The following is a 22794-nucleotide window of genomic DNA, read 5'->3' on the forward strand; positions in this document are numbered from 1 at the left end:
AATGCATTTTATAAAATACTTGTTTATGGGCTGAAAAGTAGCCGCAACGAAGGGGTGGGGAGGGGCTGACGGCAAGAAGAGTCTTGTCATGAGGAATAGCTGGCGCCAGTATCCCGAGAAGCTGACCAGAAGCGACGGGCAGTTAAAATAAGTCAAGTGTCGTTCAAAATTCAACAGTGCGATCAGTGGTTTATTTTTTTTTTTTTTTTTTTAAATGGACTTGTAGTCCGGGGTGATAAGTTACAGTACAGCATCACCGGTCTATTGCGGTCTAACTGTGTTGGTGAGACAGTAAATTTCCACAGGGCAGTGACTGCGTCACTGCAATTCACTTTGGAGGTGTGGCGGTGGGACTTGTAGTCCCGTACCACCCTCTCAAGGTGATAGTGCTTCATGAGTCAGGCGGAAAAATTCTGCCTAACATGAGCAGGTGAGGGTGTGGCAGTGGGGCTTGTAGACCCGTACCGGCGTTTTAGTGCGATCAGTGGAGGGTTGAAGACGAGCATATAGGCCTACGCCTTTTTTTCCACTGCGAGAGGAGCATTTTTCACCTGGTTCTCTTCTTTTCCCTGTACAGCAGGATATGCTGATTATAAAATATTAATTCTGTATGTCTGTAAAGTTTTGACAGTTTATTTATGTACTTCGAAACATTTACATACTTTGAAACACATACACAATAAATAAGTACGCATAATATAAGGTTAAAACAAAATCATCTCCCACCCAATACAAATTCGCTTTAAACTACTTTACATTACTTTACACAAAAATATTTTTAGGCTACACCTAAAAAGAACAAAGAATTTCGTGTGGCAAAATATTTTTTTATGAGGGGCTTATACCGCCTGTGACACCATCGAAAAATTTCAGCCGTGAAGTTCCCATTATACAGAAAAAGGGCGTCACTAAAGTTTTATTGGTGAAAAAATGGCGATCAAAAACATAGTCCGGTAATTCCAGAACCCTTCGATGACCCAGAGCCCTTGCCATGTTTCACTACGTCATTTAAAACTACATTTATGCCTCACACCGGTTATTAAGTGCGTAAGTACGGCACCTTTGCACCTCTCGATCTCGGTAATAATATCGAACAAAATTTCAAAGTTCCCCAAGAACATCATCTTGACAACATATGGTAAAAGTTTTGACGATTTGCCGTGAGTAGAAATAGTAGAAGTGACCATCCCCACAATAGGTACTTTTGGTACCCATGAACTCATGGCTTTTTTTTTTTTTTTTTTTTTGCGTATCTTGATAACGGATAAAGATTTTCGAAAACGGGAAAATGGGTTTTCTCGATAAATGTTTAAAGCGTGTTGATCCATTTTCTACGATTTATTATTTAGATAACTGCAGCCCATGATGAAAAAGCGGCAAAAACCAATTTTTGCTGATTTTGCGTAGCTTTGAACCTCTGTATCTCGGTAACGGATAATGATACAAAAAAGAATTTCCATGAGAACATCATGTTGAGAACATATGATAAAAATTTCGACGATTTGCCATGAATAGTAATTACAAGAGTGGCCGTACCCACACTTTGTACTTTTCATAACCGAAAATTATGTTTTTTTTTTTTAGTTCCTCAGCAACCGCCCATGAACAAATGATGCTTTTATAAGCCGTCTAAGGCCCACCCTAGACCACACCTAATGCGAAAGAACCAACCGATTTGCTCAATTTGCGTAGGTTGGAGGAAGTGTATAATGTCTAAATTTTGGCCCAGTACTGTAGAATAGCCCATTCTTCCGATAAGTGTATAAATGATCGCTAGACCAAGGTCTATCCAAAACACTTGACCGTTTATCTTTGGATCAATATCACCCGAGATATGACCCGTTCAAAAATCCCATTTTCGCGCGCATGGCTTCTTGGAATATATTGGTACGAGGGCTATCCACAAAGTACACTACGTTTTGGAATTAAAAATAAATAAAGTATTGGAAATTTTTTTATTATATACAGATGAAAGCCACACTTAAATACTACTTTTCTACATAGTTGCCATTTAAATTAAGGCACTTATCGTAGCGATGGACGAGCTTGGAAATTCCTTCGTCGTAAAATTCGGCCGCCTGCGCCTTCAACCACGTGGTGACTGTCTTTTGGGACAGAAAAGGTGTGATTTTTGTGGATTTCCTGGAAAGAGGCACTACAGTAAACTCTCAAAGGTATTGCCAAACGCTGCACAACCTCAGAAGAGCAATACAAAACAAGCGCAGGGGAAAGTTGGGCTCAAAGATCTTGCTGATTCACGACAACGCCCGGGCCCACACGGCAAATGCCACTCGTGAAGTTCTCGAATCTTTTAAGTGGGAGTTGTTTCCTCATCCGGCGTACAGTCCCGACCTGGCACCGAGCGACTTCCACTTATTCCCAGCAATGAAGAAGTGGTTGGCTATGCAGCGTTTTGATGACGACGCACAGCTTCAAGAAGAGGTAACCACGTGGTTGAAGGCGCAGGCGGCCGAATTTTACGACGAAGGAATTTCCAAGCTCGTCCATCGCTACGATAAGTGCCTTAATTTAAATGGCAACTACGTAGAAAAGTAGTATTTACGTGTGGCTTTCATCTGTATATAATAAAAAAATTCCAATACTTTATTTATTTTTAATTCCAAAACGTAATGTACTTTGTGGATAGCCCTCGTATATGCAGCTATGTTCGCTGTTGCCACCTATTGACCTCTTATTCAGTACTGCTTGATATCTGCAATTGAGGTGAGATCTAAAGCACTAAACCTGCATTGTTGTGTCGTTATGCAGGCGGCTTCCTGAACATTGTTGATTCTATTGTCAGAAAGGATAAAGGTAAGCTGCGAAACATAAAATGCTGTTAATAACTCAGTACTGGTATTTTAGGTGCCAGCAGTGTATTAGGTATCAGTATAGGCTACTTGAAGAGCTACGAAAACTAAACTGACATTGTATCAAGTTTTAACATTCCTCTTCATGGACAGAAATGTACAATTTAGCAAAAAGTTCGTGCATAGGTCTCCGCAGTAGGGGACAAGACAGTCCAATCTGTTCTCTCCTGATATCTGGGCACAGGGTTTTATTCATTACGAAGCCTCACAACTTTATAACAATGATTGTCTGCGGCAGTAACCACAACTATAGATATAAATGTAACGAAATTGTCCCGAAAAACAACGACAGGAGATATTTATAGATATTTGGGCACTTGATTCCTGAAATTTGCTATTTTACTGGATGTGTTGAACTCAAACATCCAAAGCACAGAAAAAGAAATACAGCAGCAAGGAAACACAGCACAATAATAAAAATGTACGGCATTAGAATTTGCGAACTCTGTTACAGGTGCTAGATGTTTCTTTATATCCGTTTCTCTATATTAATAACCAATAAATCTTGCCTTGGAATATCACTTGCAGACCAAAGTGGAGAAAACGTACCATCAAGCAAAATACAAGAGTACTTAATAAAGTGAGTTACACATTATTATTGCAGGCCAAGTAACTTTTATTGAATGCCACACTACACTTCAAAGTGAATAGATACAACTCACTATATTTCAACATTTCCATAAACTTCTGACTTACCGTCGTAATGTTTTACTAATCTCTCAATACGTCGACAATAGAAATCCGAGCCTTGGTCCTGGAGCTGTTTAAGAACCAGTGGGTGAACGTCCTCATTGTTGTAAAATCTCCTCTGCCCCCCCCCCCCCCCCCGCCCCCGCTCTCTCAATCTCTCTCTCTCTCTCTCTCTCTCTCTCTCTCTCTCTCTCGATGTTCTTCCTGCTTACAAAATCCTATGGTGCAACATCTGGACATCCTACTCAGCATCGCCCTCGTCTGTGCAGCCTTGATCAAATTGTTGGCACCATTTCAGTATGGCTGGATGTGATATTGCGTTTGGCCCATGATCCTCCAGAATTTCATTGTGAATTTGTGTGCATTTTAGATGTTATGCCCACATGAATTGCACTGCCGCATGTACTTCTACTTTGGAGTACGTTTCCAGTTACTGCACCATTCCAAACAAAAACTGTGATGCAACAGTTTTCCATACCGCAGCAGAACTGTGTCTGCAGAAAACCCAGAACATGTACTCTCTTCTGATAATATACCACTCTTGTTGTGAAATGGCCCTAGCGTGGGAAGGCACGTTTAACTTACTATCTGAAGACACAATGTTTGTACGTAAAAGTAAACTGCAAACTATTGAAAAGCACATGAGGCCATTTCCCACATCTGTCTCGCATTACAACCAGCTTCGAACTCTGAGCAAGAAGGAGGTCGACCTGCCCAGTTGTCGAAATCAGTATGTACCAACTTTACTCATAACTATGGGAAGGAAAAGAAAATAGAAGAATTGGTCCATAGATATGCCTTAAATGAGCAGTTTTATCCAAGGTTTCATTGCCATCGTTCAGACACTATGACGTAATGTGACAAGTGTAACAAACAATTTGTTAGTAATAGTGACCATGCCAGTAATGTTGCTAAAAGGTTCACCACCACTGAGCCAACATGTGTGATGAGAGGAAAAGACTAACACACAGTGGATATTACATGACTGTATGGCCATGTTGTGATGACGTGTTTCATTCTGCAGAAGATTCTGCCAACATCTAGAAATTTTTTACACACACACTTAGCAAATGCAATTGTATCTGGTGCTATAGTTTTGTTTTTGTAGAGACTCCTTCACTATATAGAAGTAGTGCTTTACCAAGTAATCCTTCACAGTTGGTTAGGAACTGTTTCAGTTCATTACTTTTTTTGTAGTGGTCTAGTGAGTAGAGCACTAGGCTCTGGCCATCCTGGATAGGAGCAGGGATTTTTCTTCATCCCAGTCCCTGTAAGATAGTCTCAGGTCCACTCACCCTGCTATCAAATTTGTACTGGGCCCACCACACTCCCCCTCCTTGTGCTGCGACAAAAAAATACCGTACTCTGCGAGCAGGCAGGGCAGTTGCTTGATTACGAGCTTGCACCGCAGACTTTACCTTTTATTATTTTTACAGATTTGGGTAAAATGTTATACAATTTGATGCTGAGATGGAGTACACCCTTCTGTAATAGTGTACATGTACATCATTTATTTGTTTGTGTAGCTGCTGTATACCGGACTGTTTAATTTTTTTATAATAATTACTTTTTCTAGTATGTAAATACATGGATGTTGTTGTATTTTATTTTTCCTTAAATAGTTGCCTGCATGATGATTTTTGGTCTACCCCTCCCATTAGCCTAATAATCTTTTTCTGTACTGTAAATCATTTCAAACTTTCACCACAGTTTCCCCAAAGCTCACCATATTGCAATACTGAGAAAGCATAAGCAAAATGCATTGTCTACAGATTGTCATACAATATACAGTTTCTTTGTGTTCGTATTATGAAACATGTTTGTTCTGCTGAGTTTTCTGTTTGCATAGTCTACATGTGAATCTCATTTCATGTTATATATATCTAAAAACAGATGATGTGACTTACCGAACGAAAGTGCTGGCAGGTCGATAGACACACAAACAAACACAAACATACATCTGTGTTTTTAGATATATTTTTCCCACGTGGAATGTTTCCCTCTATTATATTCATTTCATGTTATGTTGTTCCATGTACTGAGAGATTTTGTTCTCTGTTTTCCAATTGTTTCAGTATGAACAATAGTTGGTGTTCTATTCTGGGTGGTGAATATGTTCATTGCAGCAGTTTTTCCCAGATTTGTAATAAAAATCTTTGCATTAAAGCACTCTACTATAGTCTTTGTGATGAGACTAATGTTGCTTTCAAAGATTTCTTTGGTACTTGCTGTAATTAAGATACTTGTGTCATCTGCAAATTCTAGTTTTCTCTTTCTTCTGTTTATATCTAAGACTTGGAGCATAGATATAGTAAAAGAAGGATCTGACACAGTATTGAAACTTGGGGAGCTTTCTATCTGACCATTAATGAAACCGAGTGATGCTACTGACTGCTGTGCCATTTACTTCGTGTGTTAGCTCTATGAGGTGTTTTCGTTCATGGGGGTATGATTTCATCCAGTTAAATGCTCCTCCACAAATACCCCAATTCTGAATATTACTAAGTTATTTATTTTGATTGATGGTATCAAAGGCCTTTGATAAGTCTAGGAATATGCACAAAATATGTTCCTACCTGTCTAGGGGTTGTAGCATGTCATATTATAAAAAATCTCTGTTTTGTTGAGAGATTTTTTTTGTTCAACCATGTTGTAAGTCTAATAACATTTTATGCTTATTTAAGAAATTAAAAATTCATTTATAAAACCAGGTTTTCTAGAATTTTTGGAAATACAGTCAGTAAAAAACGGTTGTGAAGTTTGACTCTCATGTTAGTTTCCTTTTTTGTGAAGTGGTTTCACTTTACCCAGAAAGTTGCCAGTTGAGAAGGATACATTTATAAGAGAAGTCAGTGCTTCAGAGATCATGTAAGCATTTTTTTTTTTTGTATTTTATTTTATTTATTTATTTATTTATTTTTTGCAATAAAATCTGGCATTATCTATTCCTGACAAATGTTTTGATTTTAGAAGCTTAATTTCTTAATGTAATCCTGCATATTTTTAGCATGAGAAATATTTTGTTTCATACCTATTCTGTTTTTGATGTTAGATGTGTGTGATATTTATGGGTGACATTTTGCTCAATAAATTTTGTACTACATTTATAAAATAACTTAAACATATTAACTACAGTCTTTGGTTTGCTGATAGTCTTTTCATTCAATTATAAGTTATTAATTTTAGTTTTATTACTTTTTGTTTCTTCCTTTATAATATTCCAAACAGCTTTCATTTTACTGCATGTTTTTCTGATGTATTTGTCATTTTCCAGCATTTTGGTGCTTGTTATTACCTTCTTGAGTATTGTTTTGTAGCTTAATTCAGGTGATACCTGACACATTTTAGTAGTTCTGTACAGTAATCTTTTCTGCGCATATGGTTTTCTTATACCTGGAGTGATGCATTTGTTTTTGTGACTTAGTTTTTACCTCCTAGTTTTAACTGGTAATGCTACATAAAATGTTATTTACTTGTATCAGTGAAGATATTAAATTTAAATGATTAATGGAAAATCTCATATAAGATGTGAAACAAATACTAACAAAGAGATAGAGGGGCTGGCCAGTACTTACCTCAGCTCAGTACAGCCGATAGATACACATAAAACAGAACTGAAAATTTACATTCCTAGCTTTCGGAACTTTATTCCTTCATCAGGGAGGAGAGAGGGGAAAAAAGGGAAGAAGGGAAAGTGGATTCAGTTACTCACAACCCAGGTTATGAAGCAACAGGGAAAGGTAAACAGGGAGGGTGGCAAGGATGGAGGCATGGTTGTCAGAGGGAAGCCAAAGATATTCTACTGTAAGTACCGTGCCAGCTTCAACCAAAGAGGATGCATACAGAAGTAAAGAGGTATATAGTATAAAGATAAACACAACTACGTAGGATGAAAAGATGCGTGAATGGCTAAAGAGGAAAGGGAAAGAGGAGAAGACTGAAGAGTGAATGGGAGTGAGGTTGTTTAACGTAGGTTCAGTCCAGGGGGATGGCGGGATGAAAGGATGTGTTGGAGTGCAAGTTCCCATCTCCGCAGTTCAGAGGGACTGCGGAGATGGGAACTTGCACTCCAACACATCCTTTCATCCCGCCATCCCCCTGGACTGAACCTACGTTAAACAACCTCACTCCCATTCACTCTTCAGTCTTCTCCTCTTTCCCTTTCCTCTTTAGCCATTCACGCATCTTTTCATCCTACGTAGTTGTGTTTATCTTTATACTATATACCTCTTTACTTCTGTATGCATCCTCTTTGGTTGAAGCTGGCACGGTACTTACAGTAGAATATCTTTGGCTTCCCTCTGACAACCATGCCTCCATCCTTGCCACCCTCCCTGTTTACCTTTCCCTGTTGCTTCATAACCTGGGTTGTGAGTAACTGAATCCACTTTCCCTTCTTCCCTTTTTTCCCCTCTCTCCTCCCTGATGAAGGAATAAAGTTCCGAAAGCTAGGAATGTAAATTTTCAGTTCTGTTTTATGTGTATCTATCGGCTGTACTGAGCTGAGGTAAGTACTGGCCAGCCCCTCTATCTCTTTGTTAGTATTTGTTTCACAAGATATTAAATTTCTCAAACATATTTTACTACTGTGCTCTCATTACTCTTTCTTAAAATATGCGCTTGTCAGTTTGTTAGTCTTGTCACTTTTAGCACTGAAACTTGTAGCATGCCCATAGTGGTCTCCAGTCCAGACTTTACTGTTTCTGTTTTTTAATGTTGTTGATTAGAGTTAATGGTTATTTGATTTATTGTGGATTTTGTACAACAAGTTTCTCATGTTTGGGAATGTATTGTGATTTCCATGTTATAACAGTCTAAGAGATTCAGTAATCCTGTTCTGAATTTACGGGTTTTGCTAAAGTGTATACTAAAATTGCCAGAGTTTCAATTAATGTGTGTTTCATTATGGTGATGAGAGTTTTTTTTTTATGCCCCCACCTGGAGATTCGTAGAAACAAACAACAATTTTTTTTTAATGATCATAATTCTATGGCTGATATTTTCAAATCCTTTTCATTATTTAGTGGCTTTAGTTGTAGATGTTCAGAAACTATTCCTTTTTTGAAAAGATGCAGTTTTCCACCACACTGGATTTGCTTTCTACATGTGTAGGGTGTCAGTTCATATTTTGTTTTGTTCACTTTGTAACCCATCCTCTCTTAACCAATGCTCATTTAGACACAGTATAGAAGCATCAATTAACTCATTTGAAAGTATTATTTACAATTTTATTAACTTATTGCATAGGTACTGAACTTTCCAGTGGAACAGCGCAAACTGATGAATCAAGAAGTTCAATTCAACATGGTTCCCCCTGTGAAGTACCTCCCATTGTGTTGACCTAAACAAAAGAATGTTGCTTTATTTTGAAGATTTTCACTCCCTGTAGTGTTTTTGCACCAGAAGTGAACAGTAAGAATGTTACTTGAAGTAGATAAATGGACATCTCGGTCTGCCCCAAAAGCTGAACGGTCAGCACGTTTGAATGCCACACATGGGGGCCCGTGTTCGATTCACGACTGGGATGGGAGATTTTCTCCACTCAGGGGCTGGGTGTTGTGTGGTCCTCATCATCATTTCATCCTCTTTGTCGACACGCAAGTCGCCCAATGTGGAGTCACGCTCAATAAGACTTGCACTTGGTGGCCGAATTTCCCACCTGGGAACTCCCGGCTACTGACACCATACAATCATTTTTTTCCATGGACATCTTGGAGAAGCCTTTTAAGAGTCTTTGTAATCTTGCACTCACTTCCTCCCACCTCTCCTTGACGGTTTTTGTTGCCAATAGTTAAAAATCAGTTACAGATGAGATATTGATTTGCTCAATTACAAAACAAACACACAAATAAATTTCACATAGACTTTGCCTTCTTGTCTAGGACTCATAGTGGAATTATGTACTCTGTTGAAAATATATTCAAAAGCTTCCACCTAACATAAAGCAAGAAACTTACTTACACAGCTGTGGGATCAGATCATAAGTTGTGCTTGGACAGCTCAGTCAGTAGAGCACTTTCTCATGAAAGGCAAAGGTCCCAGGTTCGAGTTCTGGTCCAGCACACTGTTTTAATCTGCCAAGAAGTGTAAAATCAGGACACACTCTGCAGCAGAGTGAAAATTTGTTGAGGATAAAGCAATAAATAGGGAATTCCTATGAATTCAAAAGAAAACTGAAATATGCCTCATTAGCCACTATTTCTACAAATGATCTAGATTCAGTTATTGAAATGTTCTGTTAGCTATATTATCAATAGCAGTGTTCATTGTAAAGCTGCATAACAAGTAGTAATGAACTGCAAGTAGGACTCGTTTATACAGGTGTTGATAAATATTTTCTTTGAAAACTGTAATTGAGTAAATATTAAGCTATCAATAACATAAAAAAGCACCTATTTAGTATAACTGAAGGGGAAGTAGCTGTTTTGCAAAGTAGCAGTTTTCTTCCTAATTTACCTGATTGAATTTAGCTGTCATAAGCAAGAGTCACATTAAGCAATTTAGTGATAGCTTATTCTTGATACAGAATATATTCCTGTGATTTCCTTGTCTTTTGTTAATCTACACCTTAACTTATTCTACGTCCCTGTGGTTCTTGTTCTTGGTAGGGTCCACAGAACACAGTGAACGACTCAGGAGAGGCTAGTGATATAATGGACAGTACCAAGGCCAAACTGTGCATAATATATTTCTTAGTTTGATTAACAAGTGATCTACATAACATGGTAATACATGACATAACATGATAGTCTGTACACTCAGATCATTACAATAAAATAGATTCTATGACTTAATTAATTTTTTTATTGGAACAATCAACATTACACTTACGTAACTTTTTGTCACTAAAACTTCTACACTGCAAAGAAATATAAGTGATTTTAGGCCCATGTGCAGCTCGAAAGACAGTTTAACTTCACTTCCTTTTTCTCATCTGGTAAGCACTGAGATACCATGAACCACTACTATGAAATTTGATTGTCACTAAAGTAGAAATGATTTTCTAATGTCTTCCTTAATTTCATATGTATCTATCTTAAAATTAAGAATATGTTACTTATATCGCATTGCTTCCGATACCCTCATATGTCCTCAGTTATTTCAAAGTGCGATATGAAAAAAAAGTTGCTGTATTCCTATGTGTGTCACTGGAAGATTCCACCTTAAGAAAGTTAATCAGAGATCGCTTTCATAAATACTTTCATAAATACTGACAGTCCCCACAGTGCAATCTTTATTTGGCAACAAATACGGAAATGTCCTTCCTTATATTTCATAATTCTTTCCTGCCAGTGTAGAAATTTCTCCCTACTTTTTTGAGCCCTTTTACTCTAGGCAGCTTATGAACTGCAGAGAAGGGCTCTTAGTATTGACAATGGTGCCAATATTCCATAACAAAAATGATCCATGCGGTATGGGATATTTTCTCCAGCACACTTTTTAAATGTTCAATTCAGAAGTTATTTGTCACACATCATAATTCCTGTGGCCATTTCTTTGTCTCTATTGCATTCATTATCTTTTATTACTATTATTTTCAGGATGGAGATCGTGTGTTCATAGGAGCACCAGGCAGTTGGTATTGGCAAGGTGAGTTTTTGTTCACATTGATCTAGAGATATATATTGTACCCTCTCCAGCTCCAGACATTTCATATTTCATAATGCTGTTTCATGTCATTCAATGATACTGGTCACAGGATCTGTATTCACCCAGTTGTTACTCATTTGTATGGTCGTTATACAGATGATAGTGCCTGAACTAGCTTGTTATTTGAAAAATGAGTGAGTCAATTGCAACATGCTGTACCTGAATACTGCATTTAGTTGGCCATGGCCAGACTCAGACTCCACCAGTACACCGCTGTGCTAGAGATTGTTCGAAGATTATTACCTGTAAAAAAAAAAAAATTGACTGTTTTAAGCGTTGCCACAGTGACACACCCAAAAGAATTGTTGACAAAAATTGAAATATTTGAATTTCAGTGTGCCTTGTAAGCAAAACTACATGGCATGGTGTAATCTTATTACAGAAGGATTGCATCATGTTATGCTTGATTCCAAATTAAGATGGCATACATGATCAGTTAGTGGAAGTGAGTTATTATTTTTGCTAATTATTGTCTGATCATTGGTGCTTACAGTGTTTTGACTAGTTAGTAAATGCCAGGTACATTTCTTATTTTGGCATAAGAATGAAATGGATAGCTTCTCATCTTGTTGCGTGAGCCCCCATAGTTCTGTAATGACATGGTATTTGGGTGGCTGATGGGTGTTGCAAGAGGCAATTTACCCTATAGAAAACAATTAGAGTCATACTTCTGCTGTATATATAACCTTTCCTGCTCATCCCACGTGACACCACACGCAGCTGGTAGAACAAACCTGCCCAGCCTCCATAATGTGAAATGAAATCTCATTCTGATGTAAACTGCTGATGATCTGATGATACAGGGATTAAATCCTTTTAATTTCAGCACCACAAATTCTATTGTTATTTTGATTTACATTTGTTTTGCCATGTAGTCATCAAATAATGACTTCTGCAAATGTCTTAGTGTTTATAAAGTTATAGTACATATCATATTTGTGTATAAAGGTTTAATACACAATAGATTTATCTACAAAGATTAATACATAATACATACAGCTTAGAGTTCTTTCAGTGAGTACAGACATTTATTTACAAAAAAAGATTTTAATTTTGTTTTAAATGGATCCACAGTGTGTGCTCTTATGGATTCTGGCAAATTTTCCTATAACTAGCACCCTGACACTTTTCTAAACACATAAAACAAACTATCACTCAGCTGTAACTGTTTGCCATTTGCATTATTTGTGCTTGTTCTTTTCAGTCAAACCAGAACCACAAAATCATGTTATGTCACTCCTTTAAACAAAACATCAGTACTTATTTGGTAAAAGAAAGCTCAAATTGGACTTTGTTTAGATTTTAATATTTTGATTATTCATTGCACTGTTAATGTATTAATTGCAATACCACTCAAAAGTTACTGATTTCATTTTAAAATAAACTGACCAGTTGAAAGATGACAATTGTGGTAACCAGATAACACATGAAACCGATCCAAGTAACACAAATATGGCCTTATTCATAAATCTCTGAACAATAATGGAAACATGCCTCTCGTAACTCGACATATAACAAGATACAGAATGACTAATGCGAGCAGGGTAACTGGATGAACATAGGGAGAGTGAGTCAGCACTGCTTGATGCATATATAAATGCGACTCGACGGCGTGGCAGAGACTGCACCAAGCAGAGACAAGCGGTCACACCACACTTGGTGCACTCGCACTCACACACATTAGTATCAGGATACAGCACTCCTCTCCCTTGAGCTATGTTGGTGCCCATGCAATGGATGAGACACCGTCAGCCCGATGAGGGACATGTACATCGGATCCGGAGCTGTGGCAGCTGATGGAGACAGAGGGGATGGGACAATGTGCCAGGCACAGGGCCAGAACACATGAGGACGCGGGCATGCTTGAGGACAGTGGGCCCATGCAGCCAGCACCCAACGACATCACTGCAGAGGAGATTGCAATTACCATTTCTGCAACATCATCAGCAGGCAGGTCTCATTGCATAGATGGGGCTGGACACACTGGTGATGATAGATAGCGAAGGTAATGATGGAAAGGGGGCCGGTGGAGGTGGCTCAACCAGAACAGCAAGCTGTAGCAATGGAACTGAGGCCAGAGATGGACTAGCATCCAGTGCCAGCAATCTGGAACCCCAGGTCACTGTACGTAGAGGAGGCAGCCAATTGAATGGGGACACCTCCACAGCAGGCAATGGCAGACTCGAGGTGGAGGGCAGTGGGACAGGCTATGGTGACAGGGGTCACACCCACAAACCAGTAGCTTCTGGCAGGGAGGAGGAGATTCAACTGATCAAAGTGGCAAGTCACCAGCCCATCAGCTGTACAGACAACACAAAGATGGCATCCCTGCACGCAGACAACAGTGGCCAGTATCCACTTGAGCCTGCAATCAAACACTTGTGCCCACACCGGCAATCCCAGCACAAAGTGGCCAGATGAATCTGACAGTGGCAAGTGTGGCACAGGCCGCAGAATGTGGAGGAGCATGCCTGACTCCTGGCCAAGAAGCAACACAGCCGGGCTCCACTCCTCCACAGGTGTGAAGTGATAGGTGCTCAGAAAATGGAGAAGGGAGTTGTCAGGTGAGAATCCACAATAAACTTCTTCATCTGGGACTTGAACATATGCATAAATCATTAGGCCTCATTGAGGGTGGAGCACATGACAAATTCTGTGACAGGAACAAAGCAGTTGAAAGGTGTGAGAAACGAACTGGAGGTCTCTGTTGGAAACTAAGGTACAAGGCAAAAGCCTCAACAGCATGTGAATTGTGACCTCAGCCAATGTCAACCCTTACCAGGAAATGTAAGGAAACTGGGTTAATGTATTCACAACCAAGAGCCAATGACAATTTAAGAAGGGACCTGCAAAGTCTACATGAATGCATTCCCATGGCCAGCGGGGAGCGTGCTATGGGGACAGGGATGCCCTGGGAGCTGCCTGTTATTTGGCACTCAGCTCACAAGCTGAAACAAAATGGACAATTTCGCCATAAAACCCTGGCCAAAAAAAGTATGTCTCCTAGCTAACAGTTTAGTGCATGAAACTCTCAATGGCTCTTGTGGAGAGGGCATAGAACCTCACACTGTAACACAGAAGGAATGACTACTCTGGGAGAGAGGTTTTCTGTGGACAACAGCAAAACACCATCAAAAACAGGGGCGATACTGTAAGGGAAAATAGTTGTACAGGGGGTCCAAAACCCAATCTGGTGGTTCATCTGGCTAGCCCTGTTGCAAAAACAACCATCTAACAGAGAACCATGTCAGCAACAATGACAGCTGCTACATGCGAGCTCGTAAATGGGAAACCATTGACTGCAGCCTGTATTTTGATATCAAGATGGAAGCAAAGCAATTCTTCACAATCAAAATCGGTATCAGGACCCACAGGAAGGTGGGACAAGGCATCCACATTGGCATGCTTAGACGTAGGTCAAAAATGGATTTCATAATTGTACAGAGACAAGAACTGTGCCCAGCATTGTAGGTGGTATGCTGCCTTGTCAGGCAAAGAAGTGTGAGTGTTAAATAAGCAAACCAAGGGTTTACGGTCAGTATAAGGTGGAACTTGGAGCCATACAAAAAAACATGAAATTTCCAGATAGCATAGACTATGGCAAAAGCCTCTTTTTCTACCTAAGAGTAACACTGTGGTGCCAGAGTGAGAGATTTTGAGGCAAAAGTAACAGGCTGCTCAGAACCATCAGCCTACTGGTTGGATAGGACCACAGTGAGGCTGTAGTGTGGGGCATCAGTTGCCAAAACTGCTATCTGGTCCGGAGAGAACATAGTTAAACAAGGGGCCAAGAGTAGTATGGATTTCATCATTTGAAAAGCACATTTGCAGTCTGGGCTCTAGCAAAAAGATACATTCTTGCATAACAAGGCGTGTAATGGGTGGGCCTATGTGGTTGCCCTCAACAGGAATTTATGGGCGTAGGCCGTTTTACCTAGGAAAGCCTGAGGCTCCTTCGTGGGTGAGGGGTGAGGCATAGACAGAACAGCAGAGATGTGGTCTGGCAGATGCTGAAGCCCATCCTGCGATACCTTGAACCCCAAATAAACAATAGAAGGCTGAAAAACCTGAGATTTGACGAGGTTACACCATAAGCCTGTGGACTGTAAGACAGAAAACAAAGTGCTCAAATTTTTCAAGTGATCAGCCATGGAAGAGCCCACACAACAATATCATCCAGATAATTAATGCAAACGAGAACAGCAATAATCAATAGCTCTAAAAATCATTGGAAAATAGCAGGGGTGCTAGCCACACCAAAAAAAGGTGCAAATAGTGATAGAGACCAAAACAAGCATTCAAAACCATCACTCACCTAGACTCTTTGTCCACAGGAACTTGTAGATATGCTTCAAAAAAGTCAATTTTAGAATAGTATTGGCCACCCAATATATTCGCCAACAGTTCCTTCTGACAAGGGAGAGTATACATATCCACGATCAACTGCGCATTGACAGTAGTACTGAAATTGCCACAGAGGTGAAGTTTCCCCTGTGGCTTCCGAACTAGATTCAGTTGAGATGACATTCACTAGTTATAACAGGTTGCACTAACCCTAAGAGACTGAAGTCTCTCTGATTTTGCTTTCACTTGATCTTTCAGAGTGACAGGAATGAGACATGCAAGACTTAAATGAGGCCGAGCTGTGGGTTTCAAAGAAATTCACACAGTGTTCCCAATGCCTGATAGGAAACAAAATGAACTGCTTCAGTGACAGAAAATCCAAACACCTGGAGTGCATCCATCCTGAACAAGTTCTCAACACCAATATCAGCAACCACCAAGAATCTAATGGAACAAACCACTGGCTTGTAAGAGGTAGATGCCGTAAATTGTCCTAACAGTGCAATGTTGTGTTTGTTGTAACTGACCAGCTTCCAGGTGACTGGTGTCAATGACGGTGAGCCTAAACTCCATAGGTTTGAATTCAGTAACATCACTGCAGCACTTGTGTTGACCTGTAGCCAGAGCACTTGGCGAAGAACACTTTACTCGATAAACAGTTTGGGAGTAGTCACAAGCATTGGAGTCCCACAGTTTATGTCCATGTCCATGTCCATATCCTGATCAAACTTCAGTAAACGACACATAGAAGCAATGTGGGCTCTCTCCTGGAAAGCATTACAAGTAGCCCAGTGCCTACAGCATGCTGGAGATTCATGCTGGACAAAACAGAAAGGACAAGATGGAAACAGGAACGCTAACGATAGTGCTCTGGCAGTCGCGGCTGCTTGGGCCGACCTTGGTCTGCTCGGCGATGGGCTGACATAATTACTGCAGCTGCTCCCGCTTCCTCATAGTCATCATAGTGGACCAAGCTTATGACACTGCTGCGACATTGCCCCACACTTCAATCTGGTCACCCACTGCCCAAGAAACTTCAAAAGATTGTGCTATTTGCAAAACTTCTGCCAATGGGGTTCTCACAGAGCGAGGTCTTCTGGTGCATTTCCTTGCCCAGAGATAAACAGATAACTGCGTCACACACCATAGAGACTGCATAAGAGTCATTATGGACATCAGTAATGACTTAACACTTACACCTAAAGCTGTGAAGTTCAGGTGCCCGGGCAGTGTATGGCAGGTTTGGTTTCTGGCAGCATCAGTAGAATTCAACTTGCACAGCTATTACATGCATTCATTTGCAATGGTAGGTGGACAAAAATATGAACATGTCATCAAAAGCAAGAGCTACCAGTTCTTATGAAGAGGCAAGCTGATGCACTATTTGATACATTTTAGGTGGAATCCACAAGAGAAGAAGGCTTTGCACAAATTCAAGTCTGCCACACCAAAAGTCAAAAAAGACTGTCTGAGTCTTTTTTTGTGGGGTTCCCAATCCTTGGTGAGCTATCATATGGAGGAAAAATGAGTGGATGGACCGGTGGAACAATAATCTGTCTGTTAACAGAAAGCTGTTAATGGAAGCTGACAATGTGGTTACTGCCAAAGTAAGCATGGCATCAGTTACTGCCAAAGTAAGCATGGCATCCATTGTGACTAACTTGTTGAAACCACATTAATGACTGCACACGTGGATATCATTCCAAACTCGTTGCCAGTCATGTAGTAAAACAAATATGGCTTTATTCATAAACCTCTGAACAATAACGAATATGGCTCTCATGAATTCACTTGTAACAAGACACAGAACAACTGATTTGAGTGGTACAACTGGATGAACATACAGAGAGTCAGTCAGTGCTACTCCACGCATATATATGTGGAAGTGATTGGCAGATGGTGCGGCAGAGACAGTGTCGAGTGCTTGTCTCCCACAGGCAACCTCCAGTGGTCGGCCTGTGCTGATACAATTGGCAGCCGATTCGAGCATGCAAGCATGCGTACGTACACACACACACACACACACACACACACACACACACACACACACACACACTCCCTCTCTCTCTCTCTCTCTCTCTCTCTCTCTCTCTCTCTCTCTCTCTCTCTCTCTCTCTCTCGGTGCACACAAACTTGCATGCACTCGTAGCAGGACACAGCAACAATATTTGCAAAGATTGTACTGTCAAAGAACAATAAGACTGCCACCCTTGTCCCTAGAGCATTTTGTCCACTTACATACCATACAATGCAGCAATGACATCTTTTGAATGATGCTACTTCAACTGTTTCGTGTAGTAAGTTGTAATGTACAACAAGCTATTTGCATGTTACTCTAAACCGGGGTACCTCTTGGCACTAAAGCTATAGATGACACAAGAGGAAGTTTACTCTTTAGTAAAAAACAGATTTAACAAAATGAAGGTACTTGAGGTTCGACAAAACGTGTTGTTAAGTTCATTATTATAACTATCTGTAATTAATTGTACATTGATGTTACATATGAAGGACTATACCAAACACTTTGATCAGTTTACTGGATTAACCATCTTCCACCACATTGCACAGTGATCATCTGACACAACCGGTTCACAGAGACCTTCCTAATGGGAATCAGATCGATCTGGCAAAACTGCCTTTGTCCATCAACAGTAGCTCTGTTTGATTTGTAGACCTCTTCTAAGACAACTGCCCTCTTTCCATGTCTTTAGTTTTTAGTTGCCATATCACCATGCCCACCCAGCACTACCATTTCTCTCAGCTGACTCATGCACTGACACTCTTTCAGTTGACTGACTTGTTTACATTGTGAGCCTTTCATTACTATGGCCATCACCCAGCCATTAATTATTTAACTCTTACAAATTGGCACTATGCTGGTTCATGACTTAATGCTTAACAAACTGGTATGATATACAGACAAAAATAAAATTCCAACTATGAACTGTTTGCACTTTAATAGTCCTTCAAACACTTAAATTTTAACACAAGCAACTAGTGGTTGGTACACCTTTTTTTCACTTGCTCAATAATGAATAGCCTCAAGGTTATGCAAGAAAGGCAGTATTTCTCTCTTATTTATGCACCAAAATGCATTTTATACACACACCTAAATTAGTGCAAAGAAGCTTTTACACATTAGTGGCACAACACAAGTTTAGCCAAACACTAAAAGCAATGATTTTCTGACATTGTTATGTAAAATCATTTGTGTAGCAATCAATCTGGCACCAACAATAACTGGTAATGAGTTATCAAATTACACCATAGGCTTACAAACTGACTCTTTTTTTTTTAATTTTCTTTAAGCAGTTCTTTTTGTAGCATGTTCAGTATAGTACACTTTGAGGAGTGCTGCATTAAAAACAATGGGTCAGTAATTTTGTTGTTATGGCTTATTCAAGTTAGATGCTATGTAAAACATGTTGGTAATATCCTAATCTTTTCACTTGCTATAGATAAATTGTGTATTATTGCAGTTTACTACTGCTATTATTATTATTATTATTATTACTATCACTATCACAATCATCATCATCATCATCTTCCTTTCAAAGAATAGGCTGTTGCTGTTCTGAAATCATAAACAAAATTATTTTCATATTTTTCAAAGTCTTCCAACATCTCTTTTCTCATTTGGCTTGTAGTTGAGAACCTTCTGGGGAACTCTGTGACCTGGTTTGCTCATGAGGTGTTGTCTCCAATCTTCATGATATTTTTAATTTTTTTCAATCATGTTGAAAATATTTAGTACTGCTCTAATATCTTCATTTCTAATCATGTCTCTACTTGTGCAGCCCTTCATCTGCAATGCACCTTAAGTGCCATGTGGGAGGATTTGCGTACTTCGATGAAGCTAAGTGCTGTGCTGGCAGTAACATTGCTACTGGCAGTCACCCAAGCTAGAGCAGTCTCAAATAGGGAGCCAGACAAAGTGAACCCCAAAATTTAGGATAGAGAGGACTCTACAGGAACAGAGAAACAAGCTTCTCTAAGAGACACAACCTCGACAGAAAATTAGGCATGTTGCAATACCTAAAGATGGCAGCCCCATCATGCAACTTAATGTGCACAGCACTGATAATGCAGCCAGGGGATTGTAAAATTACTGATAAAGTCAAATTACTGATGAACTCACAAATAGCCTCAGATAGTTTATTATTATTATTATTATTATTATTATTATTATTATTATGTTTCCTTTCTCAGATGTTATTATTATTATTATTATTATTATTATTATTATTGTTATCAACATTATCATTACAGTTTTGCTAGCATGTTTACAGACGGAACAGTAGCTCAGTTGGATGGATTGAGTTAAGAATTGGTCTCAGCATTCACATTAAATTATTTGACCAAATAACACAAAATGAATAGTCATACTGATATTTCTTGTGCACTGTTGTGCTGCTCCTAAATATAATTCAACCACCTTAAACACTGTGTACCATTATTTGATTCAGATACACGTTGAGGAGTTACCACCGTGGTTTTTCTTACTTCACTCTTATTGAACATCTGGTTGGTTCCTTCAGCAAATTCGCAACTAAAGAGAGGCCTGAGGGAGCTGCAGTGATGCAATACATCATTTATGTGTGTTAGAAAAAATGTTCTGTAGAGTAGTTATCTGAGTGTGATTGGGATGCAGTTTGGAGACATTAGTTGTACCTCAAAGATTATTGTAACCAGGGCTAATGATTGTCATACTGGTTAATGGTATGAAAAATTCTGTGTGTTTTGGGCATTCTAATGTTTCAGATAAAGGACAACTGTCCTTGTCAGTAACGATTATAAAATTTTTGATGTTCCTTGAGTAAAAACTTCTATTTCTGGGAAGGTCCACAAAAGGAGATAATAGATACAGCTCAAGTCACTGCTTAACCTAACACTAAATGGCTTTTTCCATGACATTAAAGGAAATTTTTTGTGCTGTAGGATGGAGGTGACTGACAGCCAAAGTTCTTGCCAAATGACAACATTAAGCAAAGAGATGCCACTGAAAAGAGTAAATGGATGAAGGGAGGGTAACCAGTGAACATATGGTTCACTGATACAGAAGTGAATGTGTTATTATGTGGGTGATAAGTTGGATAGACTTCGATAGAGGGTAATCTGTGAGAGGCATTTGGAGCTCAGTGAAGAATAGCCAGAATTTAGACAGAAGAGTATGGTTAAGATGTACTTGTAGATTCTTGATCTGAACTCCAAAGTGACTGGATAGGTAATTTGATTCTTCTCAAAAGTATTTAATGAGAAATGCAGATTTTGAATTGAGTACTTTGTCTTACGTTTCTGTAGAAATGGGAAGCCTCATGAATACAGCAATGAAAAAATATGTGTAATGCATACAGCTGAATGAAAAAGTTTACATTTTGAAACATAGATTGTGAGACAGCATTCACAGAGTTTTCCTGAGCAAAGTGCACTGCTTATGTGATGATTGTGTTTTAAGTTGTCCTTTATTAGATGAAAATTCAGAATGTTTAGGACTGTGGAATTTCAAGTTGAAAAATATTGTCCCTCTGAAATTAATTGGTTGGGCTTTCTAATGGAGCTCTAATTGGTTTTTATCACCAGGAATTGAAGCATTTTCGGAATTTTCGGAATTTTCTGTGTATCTTTTTTCTAGAGATTTCAGAGATCAGAGGACCTTGTTTCTAATTATGAAGTAGTTGCAAGGTGATTTATAGAACTGAATCCTTTATTCAAACACACAATTAACTGCATTTGTGGTATTCATGTATGAAGTATCAGGCATTTGACCTCGCCTCAAGATGACACACTTACATTACAGTCAATAATCATTATAGTTCATGTATTTTATCAGTGCATATGAACATGTTCAATCATTGCCCAATCTAGCAGTTAGCATATACAAAAATGAAATAAAGAATGAGTAGAGAGTAAAATTTCCACTGGTGTGCTTTGAAGAAAGAGTATTGCTGTGATAGTGGGAACACGAATGTTAGGGAAATCTGCTGCCACCGTTTACACATAAAATGAAATACATAATCTGTCAAGTAAAGAAAATCTACAGCTTGACTCAAGTTATGATTAGTTGAGATCGCTCTATGTTAATGGGGACATGAACAGTGTAGATCTGCTGATAATACAACACACTGCAGCTGTCCAGCGAATTTTGCAAAGCTGATTTTATTTTTAACAACCTTTTATTGCACTTGTGGTACAAAGTTACAGCGAAAGTTTTTAGTCAAAAAGATAATTTTCTTCATAAATTTTGTTTACCATGCTGCTCTGTCAGTGAATGCATCATTCAACAGCCAGATCATTTGATGGAGTTGATCCAATGCTTACTGTCTTCTCAGTCCCTATAAATATTATAGGCTAGTCATTTACAGCACAGAAGGCCAGGCAGTGATACTCACTGTAGAAATGAGGGATGTTAGATAGAATACCCAGCTTGTGGTTTCCAATATGAAGAAGGGCAAAACTTTGTCTATTCTCTGCAGTAGGTCCACTTAGCAGATAAATTCCTTAGGTGGATCATCATATGAATCTCTAGAATTTCAATATATCATTATTACAGCTTCTGATTATCTCATTAATGACTTTTTTCAAAGAAAATTTAAGGAGGTGGACCGGAAGTGATGGATACATTGATATACTCCAGCACTTTAACTATGCTCCACTTAGATTATAAAGTCACTGTGAAGAGAAGAATGGAAAGAAGAATATTTGAAAGAACTGTGATGGACACTCATTGCATGGTGTATTACAGAACATCCCTGATGAATGGTCAGGGAAAGTTTTGTAAAACAGGAAAACAAGCTTATGGAGAATACGTAGTAAACCATAGAACTACAGAGGTTGGTCTGTAAACATTCTTATACGAAAAAGTTTTAAAATACATTAGTTATTTTGTGTCTCTTATCTTCCCAGTTACAAACAACATACATTCAATAAAACTGACAAGATTTTTAGTCTTGCCGATAGCTATCGTAGCTCCTTGTCCTTCTGAAATAAAGCATTATCTCTGGATAATATTGTATATGACCCTTTCTGGTGTCGCCATTTATTGAAGCATCTTAATTTTATCAGTCCATATCTGTGAAACGTCATGTTTATATGTAACCACTCCAGTAGGCCAACAGATTTTTTCCCCTCCTGTGCTGTTATCGTGAATTACAGCTACTGTCATGATGCTTGCAACTAGCATCAAAGTGAGATAAATGTTATTCTGGCACAGTATATGACTGCCATTTAAATGCATTAAAAT

At 39.0% G+C, this 22794-nt stretch overlaps 1 protein-coding gene across 1 annotated transcript in view; it reads left to right on the forward strand.

Annotated features, from left to right (window-relative positions):
• Nucleotides 1–22794, forward strand: part of LOC126473136 (integrin alpha-PS2-like) — a 775755-nt gene that overhangs the window by 683238 nt on the left and 69723 nt on the right. The window contains exon 6 of the mRNA XM_050099995.1: nt 11102–11150. Coding sequence (XP_049955952.1) covers nt 11102–11150 — 49 coding nt within the window. The remainder of the gene's footprint in view (nt 1–11101; nt 11151–22794) is intronic.

Source organism: Schistocerca serialis, chromosome 4, assembly GCF_023864345.2.
Source record: "Schistocerca serialis cubense isolate TAMUIC-IGC-003099 chromosome 4, iqSchSeri2.2, whole genome shotgun sequence".
In the NCBI taxonomy this organism is placed as follows: Eukaryota; Metazoa; Arthropoda; class Insecta; order Orthoptera; family Acrididae; genus Schistocerca; species Schistocerca serialis.